This window comes from Elephantulus edwardii, unplaced genomic scaffold, assembly GCF_000299155.1.
Source record: "Elephantulus edwardii isolate Elephantulus edwardi_28Jun2011 unplaced genomic scaffold, EleEdw1.0 scaffold00010, whole genome shotgun sequence".
NCBI lineage: Eukaryota > Metazoa > Chordata > Mammalia > Macroscelidea > Macroscelididae > Elephantulus > Elephantulus edwardii.
In genome coordinates this window covers 32,288,790-32,309,406 of record NW_006399760.1, presented here as the reverse complement: position 1 = coordinate 32,309,406, position 20,617 = coordinate 32,288,790, and the positions used below count along the sequence as shown (strand labels likewise).

Sequence of the window (20,617 nt, the reverse complement as noted above, 5' to 3'; positions counted from 1 at the left end):
GATAATAAATAATGAAAACTGAAATGTGACACTTTTGAATAGTGATATTGGCTAAGAATGTGAATTGCCACAAACACCAATAAATCTGTCTTTAAAGAGATACAACTAGAGTACTTTTTAGAAGTAAGGATGATGAGACTTCATCTTATATACAGGGAAAATATTACCAGGAGGGGCAATCCCTGGAGAAAGACATTAGTCTTGGCAAAGTAAGTCACTGAGAAAGAGGAAGACCTTAAAAAAGATGAATAAGCATAGTCGTTGCAAAAATGTCATTAACACAGCATGTTGTAAGGATGGCACAGGATTGGACAGAGTTCTCAAAATATCATATTCAAGGCAGAGTTTTTTTAAAACTCCCTCCTTCCCTCCCTTCCTTACTTCCCTCACTCATTCCTGTCTAATCAGAAATAGCTGACACTCTAGCATGTTTTTGGAGGCTGTAAATGGCATCTTTTTTCCATGAAACCAGAGGTGGATTTTAGAATCACCAGAGAGGCATGGTATTGGGTTAGCAGTACAACTCCCTACATACTATACCTTCAGAGCTCCCTAAATTATACTACTGTTTGAGTTTAAAAAGATTTCATGAGTTGGACTTTTTGATGTGTATAAGTATGTAATTATTAGGAAATTTCAGTTATTTAATTTGTTATAATTACATTTGATCTTTCCTAGAATATCATTAAATCACATGCAAGTAAAATAATTAATATAAAATATCATTAGCATCAAAATATCATTACTGTCACTTGCAAATAAAATTTGCTGAAAATTATTCAAAAAGGGCTGGAACTGAACATTGATAGGTAATTCAACATTGTCAGAAACTCAGGCTAGATTCAGATGAGGCCATGGAGGGATACCATTGCTGATTTAAGAGGAATCTTGGCAGAACACAGAGAATACCAGAAAGATGTTTACTTGTGTTTTATTAACTATACAAAGGCATTCAACTGTGTGGCTCATAACAAATTATGGCTAGCATTGTGAAAAATGAGAATCTCAGAACATGTATGAAAACATAGACATTGTTTTCATATGAAACCTATACATAGCCCAAGAAGCAGTTATTTATCTAAACAGAATAAGGAAACATTGCATGGCTTAAAATCAGAAAAAGTGTTTATATCATGGTTATATCCTTTTTCCATAAGTACTGAGAAACAACGACGTCAGTCTAGAAACTAAGGTACACCGGATCCAGGCCATGGTCTTTGCAATTTCTTGTTATGCATCAGAGAGCTGAACAATCATTAAGGATGACAGAAGAAGAATTGATGCCTTTGAGTTGTAGTGCTAGAGAAGAGTCTTGAACCTATCATGGACGGCCAAGAAAATAAATAGGTCTGTCTTAGAGAGAATGAAATCAAGTTTCTCTTTGGAGGCTAGGTTGCTGAAGCTCCATCTCACATAATTTTAGCATGTGTCTAAGAAGCACTGGTCCTTAGAGAGGACATCATGCATGGAAGGGTAGAGGCATAGGAGAGGAAGACCCCAGATGAGATGGATCAATACAGTAACTGGGGTAATGCGGTTTGTTTGTCAGAGTCAGTGAGACTGGCTCAGGACAGGGCAGGCTTTAAAACTATTTTACGTAAGTTTGCTATGAGTTGCAGGCAACTTGATAGCACATAACAACAACAACAACATTCTTTCTCCATACATATGTTCAATTTGTATGTTGAGCAAGAAATTATAGAAATCGAACAATATGAAGAAGAATGTGATATCAGGATTGGAGCAAGACTCATTAACAACCTGCAATATGCAAATAACCCAACCAGTTTCAATAAAGTGAAGATCTGAAGAAGAATATCAAAGACTTCAATATGGATTCAACATCTCAACATCAAGAAAATTCTCACCACTGGACCAATTTGTAAAGGATTTAGTTTTACTTGGATCTGTAATCAACACCCATGGTAGCAGCAGTCAATAAATCAAATGACGAATTTATTACATTGGAAAATATGATTTCAAGAACCTCTTTAAACCACAAAAAAGTGAGGATATCAATTTAAAGATTAAAATGTGCATGATAAAAGCCATATTTCCAATTGCATCTTATGCATCTGAAAATTGAACAATAAGGAAGACTGAAGAAGAATTAATACCTTTGAATTGTTGTTTAAGAGAAGAGTATTGAATATCCCATGGACTGCTAAGAGAACAAACAAGTTTGTCTTGGAGAAAGTACAACCAGGGTGTCCTAGGGGGAAGGATGATGAAACTTCACCTCACATACGTTGGACGTGTTCTCAGGAGGGACCACTTCTTGCCAATCTACATCATTAATGGGAAACGTAAAGGCTCAGCAAGAGAGGAAAACCTTCACTCAGCCTACAGGATCTGCACAATGGGCATGTTGGAAATCATCATGTGGCAAAGGGAAAGCAAGGTTCTAATCTTTTGTTCATAGGAGTGTGATTTTGCACCGGCAAGTCATAACTGACCTATAGTTGACCCTCCAGATGGGTTATCAGAGGCAGTTAACTGCAAGGGAGGAGATTGCCCATCCGAGGGCCTTCAGGATTGCAGTGCAGCTTCTTGCCGCTACTTGATGGTACCTAACTAACAGCAATAAAAACAACAATACATTTTTTTAAAATATTTTTCATAGTTTTATCCCTATTTATCAAGAACTTTATCATTTCAACTTTAAGATTGTATTTTCATTTGAGTCAGCTTTTGCAGATTGTATGAAGTATGACTCCTATTTCATTTTTATGCAAATATACATCCAGTTTTGCTAGCACTGTTTGTTAAACAGCCTCCTTCTTTCTCATTGAATGGACTTTGATCCGTTGTCATAAATCAACTGCCCAAAGATAGAGGGACTTATTTCCGGTTTCTCAATTGTTTTCCATTTATCTGTATGTCTATCTTTGAACCAGTGCCAGAGGGTTTTGATTACTGTTGACTGCATAGTATGTTTTGAGTCAGGAAATGTGGAGCCTCCTTGTTTTTCTTCTGCAACATTGCTTTGGCTATTCAGGGGTTATTTCTTTTCCAGCGTTTCCATTTCAGTAAAGAATGTTGTTGGAATTTTTATTCATATTACATTATATCTGTGTATCATTTTGTGTACTATTGACATTTTCACAGTGTTAAATCTTCTAATCCATAAGTGCTGACTGTTGTCTTATGTGTTTCTCCTAGTTTCTTGCAGTAGTGTTTTATAATTTTCATTGTACAGGGGTTTTACATACTTGGTTAGATTTATTCCTAGGTATTTTTATCATCTGGAAGGAGTGCACAATAGATAGTATTGTTCTATTTCCTTCTTAGAGTACTCTTTGTTGGTGTAAAGGAATCCAAATGATGTGAAGATGAGTGTGAGTGAGAGTGAGTGTGAGAGTGTGTGTGTGTGTGTGTGTGTGTGTGTGTGTGTGTTTTGATCTTGTACCTTGCTACTTGACTGAATTCCTGTTTTAGATACAGGAGCTTTCTACACTATGGAATCTTTGGGCGTTTCTACATATAAGATTATGTCTATGAGTGACTTCTAAGAGTCTTACCAATATTTTTCTAGGTAAAGATCCTCCTAATTTACTTCTGAGAACTTGACACAATCTATAATATTCCATTGTTACTGATTTCCTTATTGCTGTACCCCTTTCTAGAAAGTAATAAATCTTTGAAATAGAGACTTTTCCTCCCTTAAATATTATATCTCTAGTACATAGCACAGTATTTCATTTTAAGCACATATTCAAGAAATAAATCTCAAAGTCAATGTTTTTAAACTGTAGACAAAGATCAATAGGAACAAATATAACAAGTCAAATAAGATGTGTTTTATTTTTTAGAAATCATTAGTGAGAGCAATAAATTTGCCGTTTAGAAGCAGAAGTAGAAATGCCTTACATGAGGAGTAAAGTTGTTGTTTTTATTGTTGAGTCAGAACTGACCCTTAGCCATCCCTCTGGAAGTTGTCTTAAGAGATTGTTAATCGCATGGGAGGAAATGGCCCATCTTTCTCCCTCTGAACAACTGGTGGATTTGAACTTCATGCCTTTAGGATTGCAGCACAGCTTCTTACCACTAGGCCACCAGAGCTCCCTAAGAAGAGATGTGAAATTGGATAACAGAAAGAAAGATACAGTTTGTAGTGTTAGGATCTTGAGGTAAAAAAGAAGCCTTTCCTCAACTCCCTTCTTTTCTTTCATGAAAAGGATTTGGAACTATTTCAATTTTAATGGAAGAAAACAGCAAAGATCTAGAGGTTTGAAATTGTAAGGTTACATAGTCAATTAGTGTTGGTATCAAAACTAGGAAGAACTGTACAAAGTGGGCTATCATAGAGCATGAATATAACAGTTAAAGATGAAATAAAATGCTCAAAACATTCCCCAATCCCTGTTGTACATGGAGCAACAGAGGACAAACATCCTTCACACAAGAGAATTCTAGTAAAAATAATATAGTTTTTTGAAGATTCAGGATGTTGGAGATGTTATATATGATGACATTGAGGTTTCCGATGGCCCAGGAGAAAGTCCCAAAAAGGACTAAATAATGAAAGAGAGAGAATCAAAGCACATATCTAAGAAAGAATTAAATTTGCAGCAATGGCTGAAAGTATTACAAAAATTCAAGGATGGAAATAATTGGTCCTGAGATTTCAAAAAGCCTCAAGTGTAATAGTTCTGGAAAACATCTGTAACCCTAGTCTCCAAGTGGTGTTAGTAATCTGACAAAGCCAGGACTTGGGGTTGGCCTACTTATAGTAAAGAAATTATATGCAAAACACCACTGACATCCCTTTAAGACCAGTACTAGAAGTAAGCAAAAGTTATCACTCTTTTGGAACATGAATAAAAAAATTTCTTTAGAGATATAGAGACTTATATATCTGTATATATTTAAAATAGCTTAGAAATACTTCAAATTATGAAAGAATGAAATATTCACTATAAAAATAGGGAAAAGTATTAAGAATAAGATAAACATCATTTTTAATTACCAAGATAGCTCTTGTAGCCTAGTGGCAAGAAGCTATGCTGCAATCCCAAAGGCTCACAGTTCTAATCCACCAGCTGCTCCACAGGAGAAGGATAGACAATCTCCTCCTATGTGATTAAGTACTTCTGAAAATCTGCTGAAGGGTCAACTATGGGTCAGATCAGACTGGATGGTACACACAATGAACAATAGAATATACCAGTGAAATGCCTTGATATTTATCAGGTAGGAATCTGGAGTACATGTTGTTATCAGTGTGATAGGTTGTGGGTTATGGTGTGTGTTTTTTTTCTTTTTTCCATTCTTTTTCTATCCCTCTCTTGCCACCTTTGGTAGTGCTAACTTATAATGTTGTCTCTGTTCTCAGTGACCTTGTGATCAGTTTAAATTGAGTCCATCCAGTTATTCATTAAGGACTGAATGCATTTCACTACTCTGGTTGCAATCACTGTGGGTGCTGTGCATTGAAGGTCTGGCTCTGGCCATGGTTCTTGGGCTGATCCTTCTGGTTCTTCTAGACAGAGGTCAGACGTTGTGTTGCCATTGTGATGACAAGCCAGGAAACACTTAGCTTCTTATACTCCTCTAAAGCTAAAATAAAATGTAGAGGTGAGACCAACCCATCCTCTACAATAGATTGTTTACTGAAATATGAGTCAGTTCCAACTTGATGGCACACAGCAAGTTTTTATGCCAAAGAGATATTCTGTTACCATCATCAAGATACAATCTCTTAATATATAGAAAATCAGAATGATTGAATGAGCCTTTGTTAAAGAAATGTTCATTTCAATTACCCTATCACAACAACAATTTCTATAGTAGTCAACCCAAAGAAATGGTTTCAGCCCCATGAAAATAGCATACACATTGGTGCTTCTCATTTTTTTGCATACTGCTTCCATTTTCAGAGAGTCAGATATAGCTAAAAGGGGCATCCCTTTCACCTTTTTTGCACTTGACAAGCTTGACCTTTATTTTACCATGTGAGTCAGAGCAACTATATAGCATAACCATGGTAAGAACTACTATATACCACAACTCTGTTAATTTTTTTCATCTTTCTCTTTCCTACCACCTTTTTTCCTGCCACTTCCCAGAAGCATAAAGCTTTCAACATCCTGCTGTCCATTAACATAAATAAACTCATGCTTTTATAGTAAAAATAATTTCAGTTCTATATTTGTTAAAGAATGCATTACCATGGTAGGGTAAAAATATTCTTGAATAACAGGTAGACTATATATTTTAGAAGCAATAACAGGCTTTTATTGTGGTTCCCTGAAAGTCAATTATTTTAGCCATAGATTATAACCTTAGGACTCAGCACAAGCTGAATTTCTACATCAGAAATTATTAAGCCATACAGTCTCTCAGCACATGTACCTTCACATTTTCAGTTACTTTTATGTTACCAGTATGTTATAGGTATATCCAAGAAATAAACAACAAGAAGTATGAATTGACATTTAAATTCAATTTTCTTCTCTTTTTTTTCTTATGAACCAATATATAATGATAGATTTTTCTTCTTGTTCTCTTTTTACACATCTGTTGTTAATTTAAATTTTATATCATTTTTCTATAATAGATAAGAAAATACTGGGCTAAGAAAGAACAAAAGTGGCAAGAAATGGAAATGAGAGATCTTCAGCGTCTAGAAGAATTGAAGAAATTGATGACTGAACAATCAGTAAAAGACAGAGAAAGGTAAAAGAAAAATTTTAAATTGCATTGCAATGTAGGTGACCTTTTTTTGAAATTTATTAGAGGGAGAATTTCTCTCCTTTTAATGTGTCTTTATAATGCTTATATTTAGAAATGCCTAACATTATGTATTTTAAGCCTTCATATTCATACAAGCTCTAATTTGGCATTTTGTTCTTAAGGGGTTTTGTAGATTATCTTGTGTCCCTCCTAAAATACATGTGACCTTGATTAGGTCACAAATTTCAGTATTAACTATTCTGTGTGTTGTAAATCCTAACTTGTGTGCTGTTAACGAGGCAGGATTAATGGTAATTACATTAACAAGGCAAGAAATAGTCTTCAGGATTAGGTTGTTTGTATCTTGAATCAATTCCTTTTCAGATATAAAAGAGAGTAAACAGGGAATAATAGAGAGGGACCTACTATGGCAAGAAAGAAGAACAGGTCCTTTGGACACATGGTCCCTGTGCTGTGGGTCTCTTAGACCCAAAGGAAGATGGGTGCCAAGACAAGTGTAGATGTCCAGGTCCATAGACATTAAAAGGAGATAAGGACCTTCTTCCAGAACTGACACAGAGAGAAAAAAGCTTCCTCTAAATTTGGACTTTTGGCTTCTAAAATTGTGAAAGAAAGCGTTTGTGTTTGTCAAAGTCATTCACTAGATAAATAAGATAGATATGTTTCCATGGAGGATTTTATAGTTTTTGATTGCCCAATGTGTGCATGAAATGATACTGTGATTTTAGTGACTTAATATTTTGATCCACAGAAACTATTATTTAAATTAAATCTGAATACAGTAACTGTTAAAACAGAGAGAATGGTACTCAACTGTGTTATTATTGTTAGAGGCTGTCAGGTCAACTCCAATTCATAGTGACTATAGTATTAACAGTGGTATATTCAATACTCTTCACCAACACCACAATTCAAAGACAATAATTCTTCTGTCTTCCTTATTAATTGTTGAAATTTCACATGCATATTAAGTAATTGAAAATATCATAGCTTGGGGCAATTCACCTTAATCTTTAAAATAATGTCTTTGCTCTTTGATATTTTAAAAAGATTATCTACATCCTTCTTGCCCAGTATAATATGTCCTTTGATTTATTGACTGTTGCTACAAACAGTTCCAGAAGAATGTGTATCTGTGCTTCATCGACTATGCAAAGACATTTGACTGTGTAGATCACAACAAATTATGGTTAACCTTGAAAAGAATGGGAATCCTAGAACACTTGATTGTGCTCATGTAAACCTATATTTGGACCAAGAGGCTGTCATCAGAACAGAGCAAAAAAAAAGCACTGCATGGTTCAAAATTAGGAAAGGTGTTTGTTAGGAATGTGTCCTGTCTCCATAGGTTTTCAATCTATATAGTGTTGCATCAGGATTGGAGGAAGACTTACTTTTCAACCACCTATATTACAACCTTGCTTGCCGAAACTGAGGAGGACCTGAAACATTTGCTACAGAAGGTCAAGAACTATAGTCTTTAGATTCTCAGCACTAGGCCAGTTGGCAGCACCATGGTAGATGGAGAAAAGATTGAGATTGTCAACAGTATCAGCTTGGTTAGCTCCACAGCCAACACTCTTGGCACCAGCAGCCGGGAAATAAAAAGATTAATTGCATTGGGAAAGTCTGCTTTCAGGGACCGCTCCCAAGAGCTGAGGAGCAGTGATATAAGTCTAGAGACTATGATGCACCTGATCCAGGCCATGGTTCTCACAATTATATGTTGTGCATCAGTAAGTTATACAATGACCAAGGGTAATAGAAGAAGAATTGATGACTTTGAGTTGTGGTGCTGGAGAAGAGTACTGAATGTATGGTCATTACCACCAGGAGAACAAATAGCTCTATCTTAGAGAGGGTCAAACCAAACTTTTCCTTGGAGGCAAGGATTTTGAAGTTCCATCTCACATACTTTAGGCATGTGGCCAGGAGGGACCTGTCCTTGGAAAAGGACATTATTCTTGGAAGGGCGGAGGGACAGTCCAAGAGAGGAAGACCCCAGATTAGATGTATTCACAGAATAACTGGGACAATGGGATTAGGTGTATTAGAGTCAGTGAAACTGGCTCAGGATAGGGCAAGATTTGTTGTACGTAGGGTCACTATGAGTCACAGGTAACTCAACAGAACATAACAACAGCAACTACGGATATTGATTGTGGATCCCAGTAAAATGAAATCATTGAAAACTTTAGTCTTTTCTCTATTTATAATGATGTGTTTTATTGATCCAGTTGTAAGAATTTTTTTTTTCTGTTGAAGTGTAATCCATACTGAAGGCTAGTAATTGATCTTCTTCAGTAAGTGCTTCAAGTCTTCACTTACATTATGTCATGTAATATAAATGGAGTCCTGGTGGCATAGTGCCTGATGTGTTGGGGCTGCTAATCAAAAAATCAACAGTTCAAGTAAAGCAGCCACTCTTTTGGAGAAATATGAGCATTCTATAAAGACTTACAGCCTCAGAAACCCAGTAAAAGTTACTGTGAGTCAGAAGCAATTCAATGGCAGTGGGTTTGATTTTATATAACACACAACATTTGGAGTTAGGAAATAAAAAAAAAATGCTTCTTTCTCAAGCTACAAGAAATGAAGAAATAATTTAAGCCTCAAAGAACAATACTGGAGGATTATACTGAATGATACAAAAAAAAATTTTTAAAAAGTGTTAGTTGATGAGCAGCCATTTAAAAAAGGTAACATTCAGCTTTTTGAGGAAGTGCCAAACTGCCTTCCAGAACGGTCAGTAGCATTTTACAATCCCACCAACAATGTATGAGCTCCTTTCTTCCCACATCCTTTCCAACATTTATTACTTGCTGTCCTGTTAAACTTTGCCGCTGTTACTGGAGCGAGATAGTACCTCATTGTGGTTTTAATTTGCATCTCTCTTATTTCCAGTGATTTGGAGCATTTCTTCATGTGTCTGTTTGACATTCAAATATTGTCCTCTGTGAAAATTCTTTCTATGTCTTTTGCCCATTTTGTAATTGGGTTATCAATCTTTTAATTGTGCAGCCCCAGGATTATTCTGTAAAATATTGTTGTAAGACTCTTGTCTGAGATGGTATTACCAAAGAGAAATTCCATAAGACCCATCTATTCCACTACTTGGAATATACCCTGAGAATATGAGAAAGAAGGCACAAACTGAGATTTGCACACCAATGTTCATAGCAGTATTATTTACCATCGCAAGAACATGGAAACAGCTCAAATGTCCAACCACAAACAAATTTTGATACATTCAATGGAATACTATGCAGGAGCAATGATTTTGTAAATTATTACCTAATTTGGGAGAGACTAGAGAGCATTAAGCTGAGTCAACTAACTCAGTCTCATAAGGATAAATATTGTATAAAACCATTAAAGTAGAATGAGTATAAGAATTCCAGCAGGATGAGAGAGGCTGGAAGCAGAGGAATGTGGATGTGTAGGGGGGAGAAGGGAATTAATCATTGGATTGTACAATTTGATGGGGGGGGTTTGAGGGAAATTGAAAGAATTTGTTTGAATTTGTATTCAAATTTTGTAAATAAACTAGTACAAAATTGAAAAAAAACCACACAAAAAGGTAACATATGACCAAAATCCAAGGATAATAAAGGAAGAAGTCCAAGCCAAAATCAAGGCATTGGTCAAATACAAGGTTCAAAGAATTGGTGAATTAGCAATGGAAAGAGTTTTACAAATGGATGCAGAGGTGAAACTGCTATCTTGTTGTGGTGCTACAGGTTTATTGTTCAAAAATGACTCTCCTAGCAATTGCCTGACTTTACCACATGAATGGCTTATTGTTGTTGTTGTTGGGTGTCATAAAGTCAAGTACGACTCATAATGACCCTATGAACAAAAATCTGAACCCTGTTCTATCCTGCACCATCCTCACACTTCCAGACACACTAGAGACCATTTTTGCGGCAGTCACAGTGTCAATCCACCTGGTTCAGGGTTGTCTTCTCCTTTGCCAACCCTCTAAACTTGCCAGTATCATATACTTCTTCAAGGAATAGTCTCTCATAACAACATACCTGAAGTATGTGAGGTGAAGCCTCATCATTCCTGCCTCCAAAGAGCACTCCAGCTACATCCTCTCCAAGACATATACATTTGTTCTCCTGGTCATTCATGGGATGTTCAGTGTTCTCCAACACCACCGCTCAAAGAGATCAGATAGGGTGTATTGGCTTAGCCACAAAAAGATTGACTACACTCACCAATCCACAGTAGAATTAGTCTCATCATTAAATGGAATTGATCCAGCAACAGAATTGGAGGATCTTTTCCATTGGGAAAGAAGAAGCAAGAGACTGTAGCTCTTCCTCTGGAGCCAGAGATTGTTGTGACAGCCAGTCTAAGGCCTATGGGAACAGCAGCCCCAACAGCCACAACAGAGAACATGAGTCGACAAGAGAAGGAGCAGACCTTAAGAGTGCTATACCACAAAACCAAAGTTAAGAACCTTTTGCCCAAGTTTGTTGGAGGAGTGAAGGGTGGAAGGGTGAAAGAGGTAGGTGGGAGAGCCATAATTGACAGAACTGAGAGCTTTGTAACTTTGGTCTAAAGCTGTGAGGTTCAAGGCTGAGGTGGATGTGAGCACATTTCAGAAGCTGTTTACTGTATTCTGGAACTAACTTGAATTCTAGCTTTTTTACTTCCCCTGATATGGGCACCCATGGTGGACAGTGTTGGCTGGAGCTTCCCAACTAAATCAAGCCTGGAAGCAGGAGCGGCATCCACTTCCAAAATGGCTTGCCTCCAGAAACTCTATGTACGAACAGTGCTCAGGCTGTTCATTCATTGGGTCGCTATGAGTTGTCTGTGACTCGACGGCATTAAACAACAACAACAACAATATGGTTCAGTGCGGCCTGTGAACTAATGCATTGGATTTGGGGCCCAGTAAAGCAGTAAGATTGGGGTTGAGATGAGCAGAAAGAAGTATGAGAGTGTGGGGAACAGGTCTGATCTCATGGGAATTGGTTTTGTGTTGTTGATAGGGACAGGTCCCCTTTGTGAAGTTAGTAAAAGTTGATATGGCCTTTCCCATGTAGGCCTTGATCTTTTAATCCTTCCCTATACGGAAGACAGCTATGTAGCCATCCAGCTGGCTATATCTGTACTCATTCCAAAGAATGGGGAGCCAACAGAATGAAGACATTATGTAACATTATCATTAATATTGTTGTTGGTATGTGTGGTTGAGCCAGAACTAACTTATAGTTGACTCTCCAGCAGGTTTTCAGAGGCTGTATATCACATGGAAGGAGACTATCCCTTTTTATCCCATGGAGCAGCTGCTGACTTTGAACTGTGTACCTTAAGATTGGCAATGCAATTCCTTGCCAGTAGCTCACCAGATTTCATTGATATCACATACAGTTAAAATCTTCCTGAATATACTTAAAAGAAAAATACTTAGAACAGTACATTGCGAGAGAACTGTCAGAGATTCAGGATAATTTCAGAAGAGGTTATTGAATAAAGGATATAATTGCTAATGTCAGATAGACCTTACCTGAAAGCTGAGAAAGCCAGAAGAAGGTTCATCTGTGTTTGATTGACTATGCAATGACATTGAACAGTATGGATTATAACAGATTGTCTTGTAAAGGTAGGAGTTTCAGAACAATTATGTGTGCTTGCATGGAACCTGTTCATAAACCAACAAGCAATCTTTTCAACAAGTACATGCTACTTCGTTTAAAATCAGGAAAAAAGTATGCATCAGGGTTATAGCCTTTCATTATATCTATTAAATCTGTATGTTGTTGAGTACTGTAGGGTTAGAACTGATCCATAGCTGACTCTCCAAAGGGATTTCAGAGGGAGTTGATTGCACAGGAGGAGATTGCCTATCCTTCTTCCACAAAGCTGCTGGTGGCCACAAACCACACGCATTCGAAGATTGCAGTGCATCTTCTTGCGACTTTGTTGTTGTTCTTGTTGTTGTTAGGTAATGTCAAATAGAGTACGACTCATAGAGACCCTATGAACACAAGATCTGAACTCTGTTCTGTCCTGTTTCATCCTCACACTTCCTGATAAACAAAAGCCTGTTATGACAGTCACTATATCAGCCTACCTGGTTGAGGGTCTTCCTCTCCTTCTCTGACCCTCCACCCTTCCCAGCACCATGACCCTCTCCAAGGAATGGCCCCTCCTACCAACAGGCCCAAAGTATGTGCCTCCAAAGAGCACTCTGGCTGCACCCTTTCCAAAACATACCTGTTTGTTCTTTTGGCCATCCATGAGATGTCCCGCGCTCTTCTCCAAAAGTCTCAGCTCAAAGGTCTATAGGTCAGACCACCAACTACTCATAAGCAAGATCAAATTGAGGCCGAAAAAAAATAAGTTTACAGGAGCCAAGATATGATCTCGAGTCAATTCCGGATGAATTTTGAGATCATTTTAGGAATAGATTTGGGGCATTGAATACAAATTATCGAAGACCAGATGAGTTATGGGATATCAAGGATATCATCCATGAAAAAAGCAAAAGGTCATTACAAAAACAGAGGAGGAAAAAAAATCAAAATGAGTGTTAGAAGAGACTCTAAAAATGGCACTGTATTTTTAATGTAATTTATGGTGCCAGAAGGCCATCATAATTCAAGAAGGTGGGCTATAAGAAGAAAATGGCATCAGGATTGAAGGAAGACTTATCAGAGTGTGATATGAAAACACTACAACCTTGCTTGCAGAAAATGAAAACTTGATGCACTTAATTGTGAAACTTGAGGACTATAACCTTCACTATGGAGTGCAATTCAACATAAAGGAAGAACTTCTTAAACCAATAAGCAGCATCATGATAGAGAAAACATTAATGTTGTTAAACATTTGATTTTACCTGGTGCTACAGTCAATCTCCATTCTAACAACATTCAAGGCATCAAACCACACATATAAAGGGTGACCTGTTGCTAAGATCCCCCCCTTAGAGTGCTTGAGAATAATGATGTCAGTTTAAAGATTAAAGTACCCTTGACTCAAACCAGGACATTTTCAATCAGCTCACATTCTTATGCACTATGCCAACAGGTTGAAAGTGGGAGTGGCATCCACTTCCTAAATAACATGCCTCAAGGAACTCTATGAACTTTGATAAACGTCTGTAGTTGTAGAGGGGCTTCAGGTCTATTGTTCATGGGGTCACTATGAGTCGTGTTCGACTTGAAGGCAGTCAACAACAACAACATACCAACAGGACTGCGTAAAGTCTAAGGTGTACCTGACTCAATTAATAGCATTTTTAATTGCTTCATAGGCATATGAAAGCTAAATGATAAATAAGGAAAACCAAAGAAGAATTTGTGCTTCTAAATTGTGTTATTGGTGAAGAGTACTAAATATATCATGGACTACCTAAATAACAAACAAATCTGTCTTAAAGATGTACAGCCAGAGTGCTTGTTAGAAGCAATGATCTAGGGAGGCCAATCCTTAGTAAAGAATGTCATGTTTGGAAAACTAGAGGGTCAGAAAAGAAAAGACTCATAAGAAGATGAGTTGACACAGTGTCTGCAAAAATAATTTTAAACACAGAGATTATCAGGATGGCCTAGGATTGGACAGGTTTTATTCTTCTTTTGTACATACATTGCTATTGTTGTTGTTAGATGCCATCAGGTTGACTATGACTATAAAGATGTTATGAACACAGATCTGAACTTTGCCATATACAGCACTATCCTCATGATTTCTGGTATGCTTCTCCCCTGGGTGCTGGCAGGTAAAGTTTGGGAAGCTGTCCACTGACGTGCATGCAAGACTTTCTAGGAATCATCTTATAATAGCAACTCTCATTTTGATAGTTACTGAGCACAGGGCTACTGCTGAAACTCTCTGGTTTTAAATACCAATGGGTCCTCCTCACGCATGCTACTGGAAGCTGCATGATGAGATAAGAAGATTAACACTGGAACCAGAAAGTAAATCTTCTTTTTACAGTTGTCCTTAACATTCTTTTCTGACAAAGCTTGACATCTGTCAGCTACAAAGAAGACACCTCTAGTAAAGGGTCCTCCTCCAGTTTGCAGAACCACCAATGAAGGACAATAAGTTAGTACTGACATTGATTACCTAGTTTAGCTAATTTCTTCATGGTTTGTAAAAGAGATAAATAGAAACAGTTTTCATTATCTAGCATGTCACACTATATTTTTATGTGTTGAGGTGGACCTGACTTGTAGTTGATCCTTCAGTGAGTTTTCAAAGGCAGTAAACTGCACAGGATGAGATTGCCCATCTTTCTCCCATGGAGCAGCTGATGGATCCAAACCATTATGCCTTTAGAATAGCAATGAAACTCCTCACCACTGGGTCACATAAGAGTCTTCTAAATAGTGATTTTTCCTTTAGTAACTTATGTAAGTTATTCATTCATTGTAAAAAGAGGAAAATGCCCTTTAAATTTCTACTTAACTTTGAAGAGGATAATCATTTTATACAATGAGGTATTTAAAAAGTTCCCTTTGCAAACTTTGAGGCATTATCTCAAACTCCAACCATCAAGCTTATTGACTGGATCTAAAGTTCCAGATAAATGTCAGAGACTTTCTAAGCATTTTTAGGGTAAAAAAAATCACATTATCTCCTTAGTTCCTTGGTATGCTGGAGCTGAAGATAATATATTACTACAAGTGTCAAAAATATAACAAATATAGCAAAGTCAGAGCTCTAGGGTCAGAAGGGGACAGCCAATGGAAAAAAACAAGCACAAAGCAACAAACAGGCAATCCCCAGGTTACAAATATCTGATTTACATACAATCAATCAGTTATTAGGAATCATTCTCTTTAAAGTTGTTAAAAATCTCAAATGAGCACTTTGTGACATACATCAAAAGATTATTATTATTATTATTATTACTGCATTTTAATGATAAAGATATTTTAATGCATCTGGAAATGTTTCTTTAATATTTTTAATGCACAGAAAGGTGTACTATTTTCTCAGACAAACTAACTGACATTAGGCATAAACTACATAATTGTCCTGACTTGATATACAAATTTTACATAAAGATAAATTTAGATATGGAAGTGATGCATAATCTGAGGATTTCTTGAAAAGCAAATACCATAAAATTGGCCATGCTTTGGTTCAGTAACAAAAACATAGACCAAAAATATCCAAATAGCAAAATACTAAAGATAAAGGCAAAGACAGTTGTCACAATGCTAGTTAGATAATATTAAACTGTGCACCAGGGAAACAAAAGCGCATCACAGAAGTTAAGGTGAAATGGATTGAAAAAACACAGCAGATGTAGAGTCATGCCATGTAGGAGACACACTCATAACAGAAGCACCTGTCATAGCCAAGGAGCTTCTTTTATCACAACCATTTCAGTCTTTTATTTCCTGTCCTAATAATTACTAAGATTAGCAAATTCAGAACTCTTTAGTTAAGAAGAAGAAAAGTCAAATCAATCTAAATTCACAACAGGGAAACCATTAGCATATTAGTACATAACAAGGTCACTAAGGACTGGGAACCAGCAGACAACAATGCTAGTCTTAAAGAGGAGAGTAAGCAAAGGAGAAGACCCTCAATGAGATGGGCTCTAGTATGGCAGAGATGAGAGGATAGCACAGGACAGGGCAAGGCTCAGATCTCTTGATCATAGGTTTGCTATGAGTTGTAGTAGACTTGACACCTAACAACATCTTTGATTTGTGTATGGCTTGAATAAAACTATTTAACTTCCATAAGGCTCGATTTTGCCCTCTTTATAAGGATAGGGTTGAAATGGAAAGTTTCCCTGGGACAAATTTTAAGGATCTCTCTATATGCTTAATTCTTATATAAAACACTGTTATTATTGTTCTTAGTCAACTATCAAGTTGACTGTGATTCAGTGATCCATAAACAGATCAGAACTCGGCCCTTTCTTGTGTCATTTCATCATCTCTATCACATTTGAGCCCACTGCCACAGTCATTGTGCCAATCCATCTCATTGAGAATCTTCCCTTCCTTTCCTCCTTCTACCTTTCCAAGCATGATGTCCTTCTTCAAGAAATTTTGAATGGGCAACAGACACATGAAGAAATGCCCCCAAATCATTGACAGTCAGAGAGATGCAAATCAAAACCACAATAAAATACCATCTCACTCCAGTCACAGTGGTAAAGTTTAACAGGACAACAAGTGAAAAATGTTGGAGACAATATGGAAAGATAGGAAGTCTTATACATTTTGGTGAGATTGTAAAATGATACTATGTCTCTGGAAGGCAGTTTGGCATTCCTCAAAACAATGAACATAAAAATTCTATATGGCTCAGCTACTACACTGCTTGGAATATACCCCAAGAAAATGAAAACTGAGGCACAAATGGAGACATGTACACCAATGTAAGAACATGGAAACAAGCACAAAGCAACAAACAGGTAATCCCCAGGTTACAAATACCTGATTTACATACAATCAATCAGTTGTTAGGAATCATTCTCTTTAAAGTTGTTAAAAATCTCAAATGAGCACTTTGTGACATACATCAAAAGATTATTATTATTATTATTACTGCATTTTAATGGTAAAGATATTTTAATGTATCTGGAAATGTTTCTAATGTTTTTAATGTATCTGGAAACAGCCCAAACATCCAACCATAATGGAATGGATTGAGAAATTATGGTGCATTCACAGAATGGAATACTATGGAGCACACAGGAACAATAATTTTGTAAACTACTTCCTAACTTTGGGGGGTGGGGACTGGAAAGCATTATGCTGAGTGAACTAAATCAGGACAAATATTGCATAAAACTATTATTGTAGAATTTGTATGAGGATCCAAGGGGGGCAAAGGTGGAAGCAGAGGGTTGAGGATGGGCGGGAAGGAGTCATATAATTTGATAAGATGGGGGGGGGGGCAAAGGAAATGGGAAACATCCAGTGTGAAAAACAATGTATTTAAACTTTGTAAGTTAACCAGTATTAGAAAAAAAAAAAATATAGCCTCTCCTAACAACATGGCCAAAATATGTGAGACAAAGTTTCACCACCTTTCCCTCAAAGAAGCACCCTAGCTGCACCCTTTCTAAGATGTATTTGTTTGTTCTTTTGGCAGTCCATGGTATATTTAGTAATCTTCTCTCGTACCACATCTAAGGCTTTGATTCTTCTGTCATCGTTATTCACCAACTCTCAGATAAATAGGAAGTCATTGAAAAGACCTTGGCTTGGACCTTGATCTTTAGCACTTTGCAAAGTACCCTGACTGGAGACTTTCTCTGTACAGCACATCTTTTGAGATCCCAGCATTGTTTATTGTGGATCCAAGTAAGACGAACTCTTTGACAATGTCTATCCTTTCTCCATTGATCATGATGTTGTCTATTTATTGAGTGGTGTGAATTTTTGTTTACTTGATGTTGAGATGTAATCCATACTGAAGGCTACAGTCCTTAATCCTTTTCAGCAAGCACTTCAAATCCTCCTCACTTTCAGAAAGCAAGATAGTGTCATCTACATAATGCAGGTTGTTGATGAGTCTTTCTCCAATCTTGAGGCCACATTTTTCCTGATTAAGTACACTGTCTGGTTGACTGTTTCTGGGAGAAGATGATGCACAGGCCTGTAACACACTGTTGTTGTTCTTGTCCTTGTTGTTATACGGCAACAACACCACCTCAAAAGGATTCAGAGTATCACTGAAAATAGATTTATATATTATTGTTTTAAAATACTATACATTTTTCATGTTTCTCCTAACATTTAGCTCTAGAGCCATCTGGAATTTATTTTCAAGAATGACGTGATTTAACAGTCTGACTTCCTTTTTCTTTTCTGTCTATATTGATAGCCAATTATCTCAACAGCAATAATTGGGTGATTCATCTTACCCACTGATTTGAAATGCCACTTTTATTGTATGTTTTCTAAGTACACTTGTTGTATCCATATGGACTTTTAATTAAATTAAATAAAAATTATCTTTTATAGCTCTATAGCAGTGCTATGCTATTTTAATTAGTTTTGTTATCTGGTGGAATAAGTCTTCTTCACTCATTGTTCTTTTCAAGAACATCTTATGCCAAATTTCTTTGGAAAATAAAATCTTGCTGATTTTTTTTTTTTGCATTGACCTTTTGTTAAGGAGAGTTGACATCTATATCAAATGTTATCTCTAACCAATTTGAGACTATGCTTTCAAAATAAACCTCTAGTTCTAATCTGTTCTTGGGTCCTTGAGAAATATCATGGTTTTTACTATCTAAAGTGTGCATATTATTTTTGAATAGGTAGAAATTGGTGATGAAGAAGGCAACTAAAATATTTTGTGTGAGAAAAAGTGTCTGAAATGGTAAATGGCACATATATACAGAGGTTGTGTGAAAGCATAGAGAGTTGTTTTAAAAGTTTTTAGACTAGATAAGAGTTGGTAATATTTCATTGGGGGTGGAGTTTGAGGAGAATAAAGAAGGAAGCAAAGTTCTAGATATTTTGTAACTTCTTCTGACCCTTGTTTTTGATGCTTCAGTTATTTTGTTTTGAATTAATTTTATAATAACTAGTTTACCTGCAGAAGAAGGATATCAGAAAAGACTCTGAATATTGCACTAGAGTGCTGAGAAGCCAAAGCAAAGGGAAGAAACCAAGGAGCTGAGCAGATGCTTTCAAAGGGCAGCACGGGGAGACAAAGCTAAGTATTATAATGAAATGTGCAAAAAGCTGGAGTTAGAAAATCAGAAAAGGGACAAACTCTCTTGGCGTTTCTTGAGCTGAAGGAATTGAAGAACAAGTTCAAGCCTTGAGTTGCAATACTCAAGGATGCTGTGAGCAGAATGTTGAATGTCCCATGAACCATCAAAGGAAGATGGAGCGAGTGCACAGAGTCATTATACCAAAAAGAATTGACTGACAGAGAAGAATATAATAAAATAAAATATGATTAAGAGCCAATGAAGATGAAAGAGGAAGTTCAAACTACTCTGAAGAAATTGGCAAAAAACAAGGTCCTACCAATTAATGGCAGACCAACTGACACATTTCTACAGACAGATGGTGCCCTGGATTTGCTAGCCAAGTTGTGCCAAGAAATTTGAAGGACAGCTACTTGGCAAACTGACTGGAAGATATCTGTATTTATTCTTATTCCAAAAAAGGGTGATCTGACAGAGTTTGGAAATTATCAAGCAATATCATTAATATCACATGTAAGCAATATCCTGTTGGAGATTATAAAAAACCCTACTGGTTCAGTATATTAAAAGAAAACTGCCAGAAATGCAGACTGGGTTTAAAAGAGGCCTTCGCATGAGGGACATTATAGCCAGTGTTAGATAGATCTTAGCTAAAAGCAGAGAGTGCCAGAGGAATATCTATCTGTGTTTTATTGACTATGCAAAGGCATTTGACTGTGTGGATCACCACAAGTTGTCAATAATCTTGAAAGAAATGGAAATCCCAGAACACTAACTTGTGCTTATGCAAAACCTATACTTGGACCAGGAGGCAATCATCAGAAAAGAGCAAGGAAACACCGCATGTTTCAAAATCAGGAAAGCTGTACACTAGGGATGCATCATATCTCCATACTTTTTCAGTTTGTTTGGCCTGTTTTTCATTGTTTTTGTTCAAACATTCTTCTAGCTCATATAGCCCTGGTATGTCCACTTGCTGTACAGAGGTAACTTGTGGTTGCGGTGAAGCTGAACACTGTGACACTGATGTGTCAAATATGCTAACGGTTACCCATGGCAGAGAGTATTTGGTGGAGCTCCCAATTAAAACAAGCTTGGAAACAGGAGTGGCATCCACTTCCATAATAACTTGCCTCCGGACACCCTATGAACCTGGAGAAAGGATGAAAGTCACACAAGTGTTGAGGACTTTCATTTATCGGGTCGCTATGAGTTGCCCACGACTCTACAGCATTTAACAAACACAAACAACAGGGG

General features: G+C 36.9%; 1 protein-coding gene across 1 annotated transcript in view; it reads left to right on the top strand.

Annotated features, from left to right (window-relative positions):
• CCDC148 (coiled-coil domain containing 148) overlaps nt 1–20,617 on the top strand; it is a 314,203-nt gene that overhangs the window by 211,587 nt on the left and 81,999 nt on the right. The window contains exon 8 of the mRNA XM_006880794.1: nt 6,560–6,678. Coding sequence (XP_006880856.1) covers nt 6,560–6,678 — 119 coding nt within the window. The remainder of the gene's footprint in view (nt 1–6,559; nt 6,679–20,617) is intronic.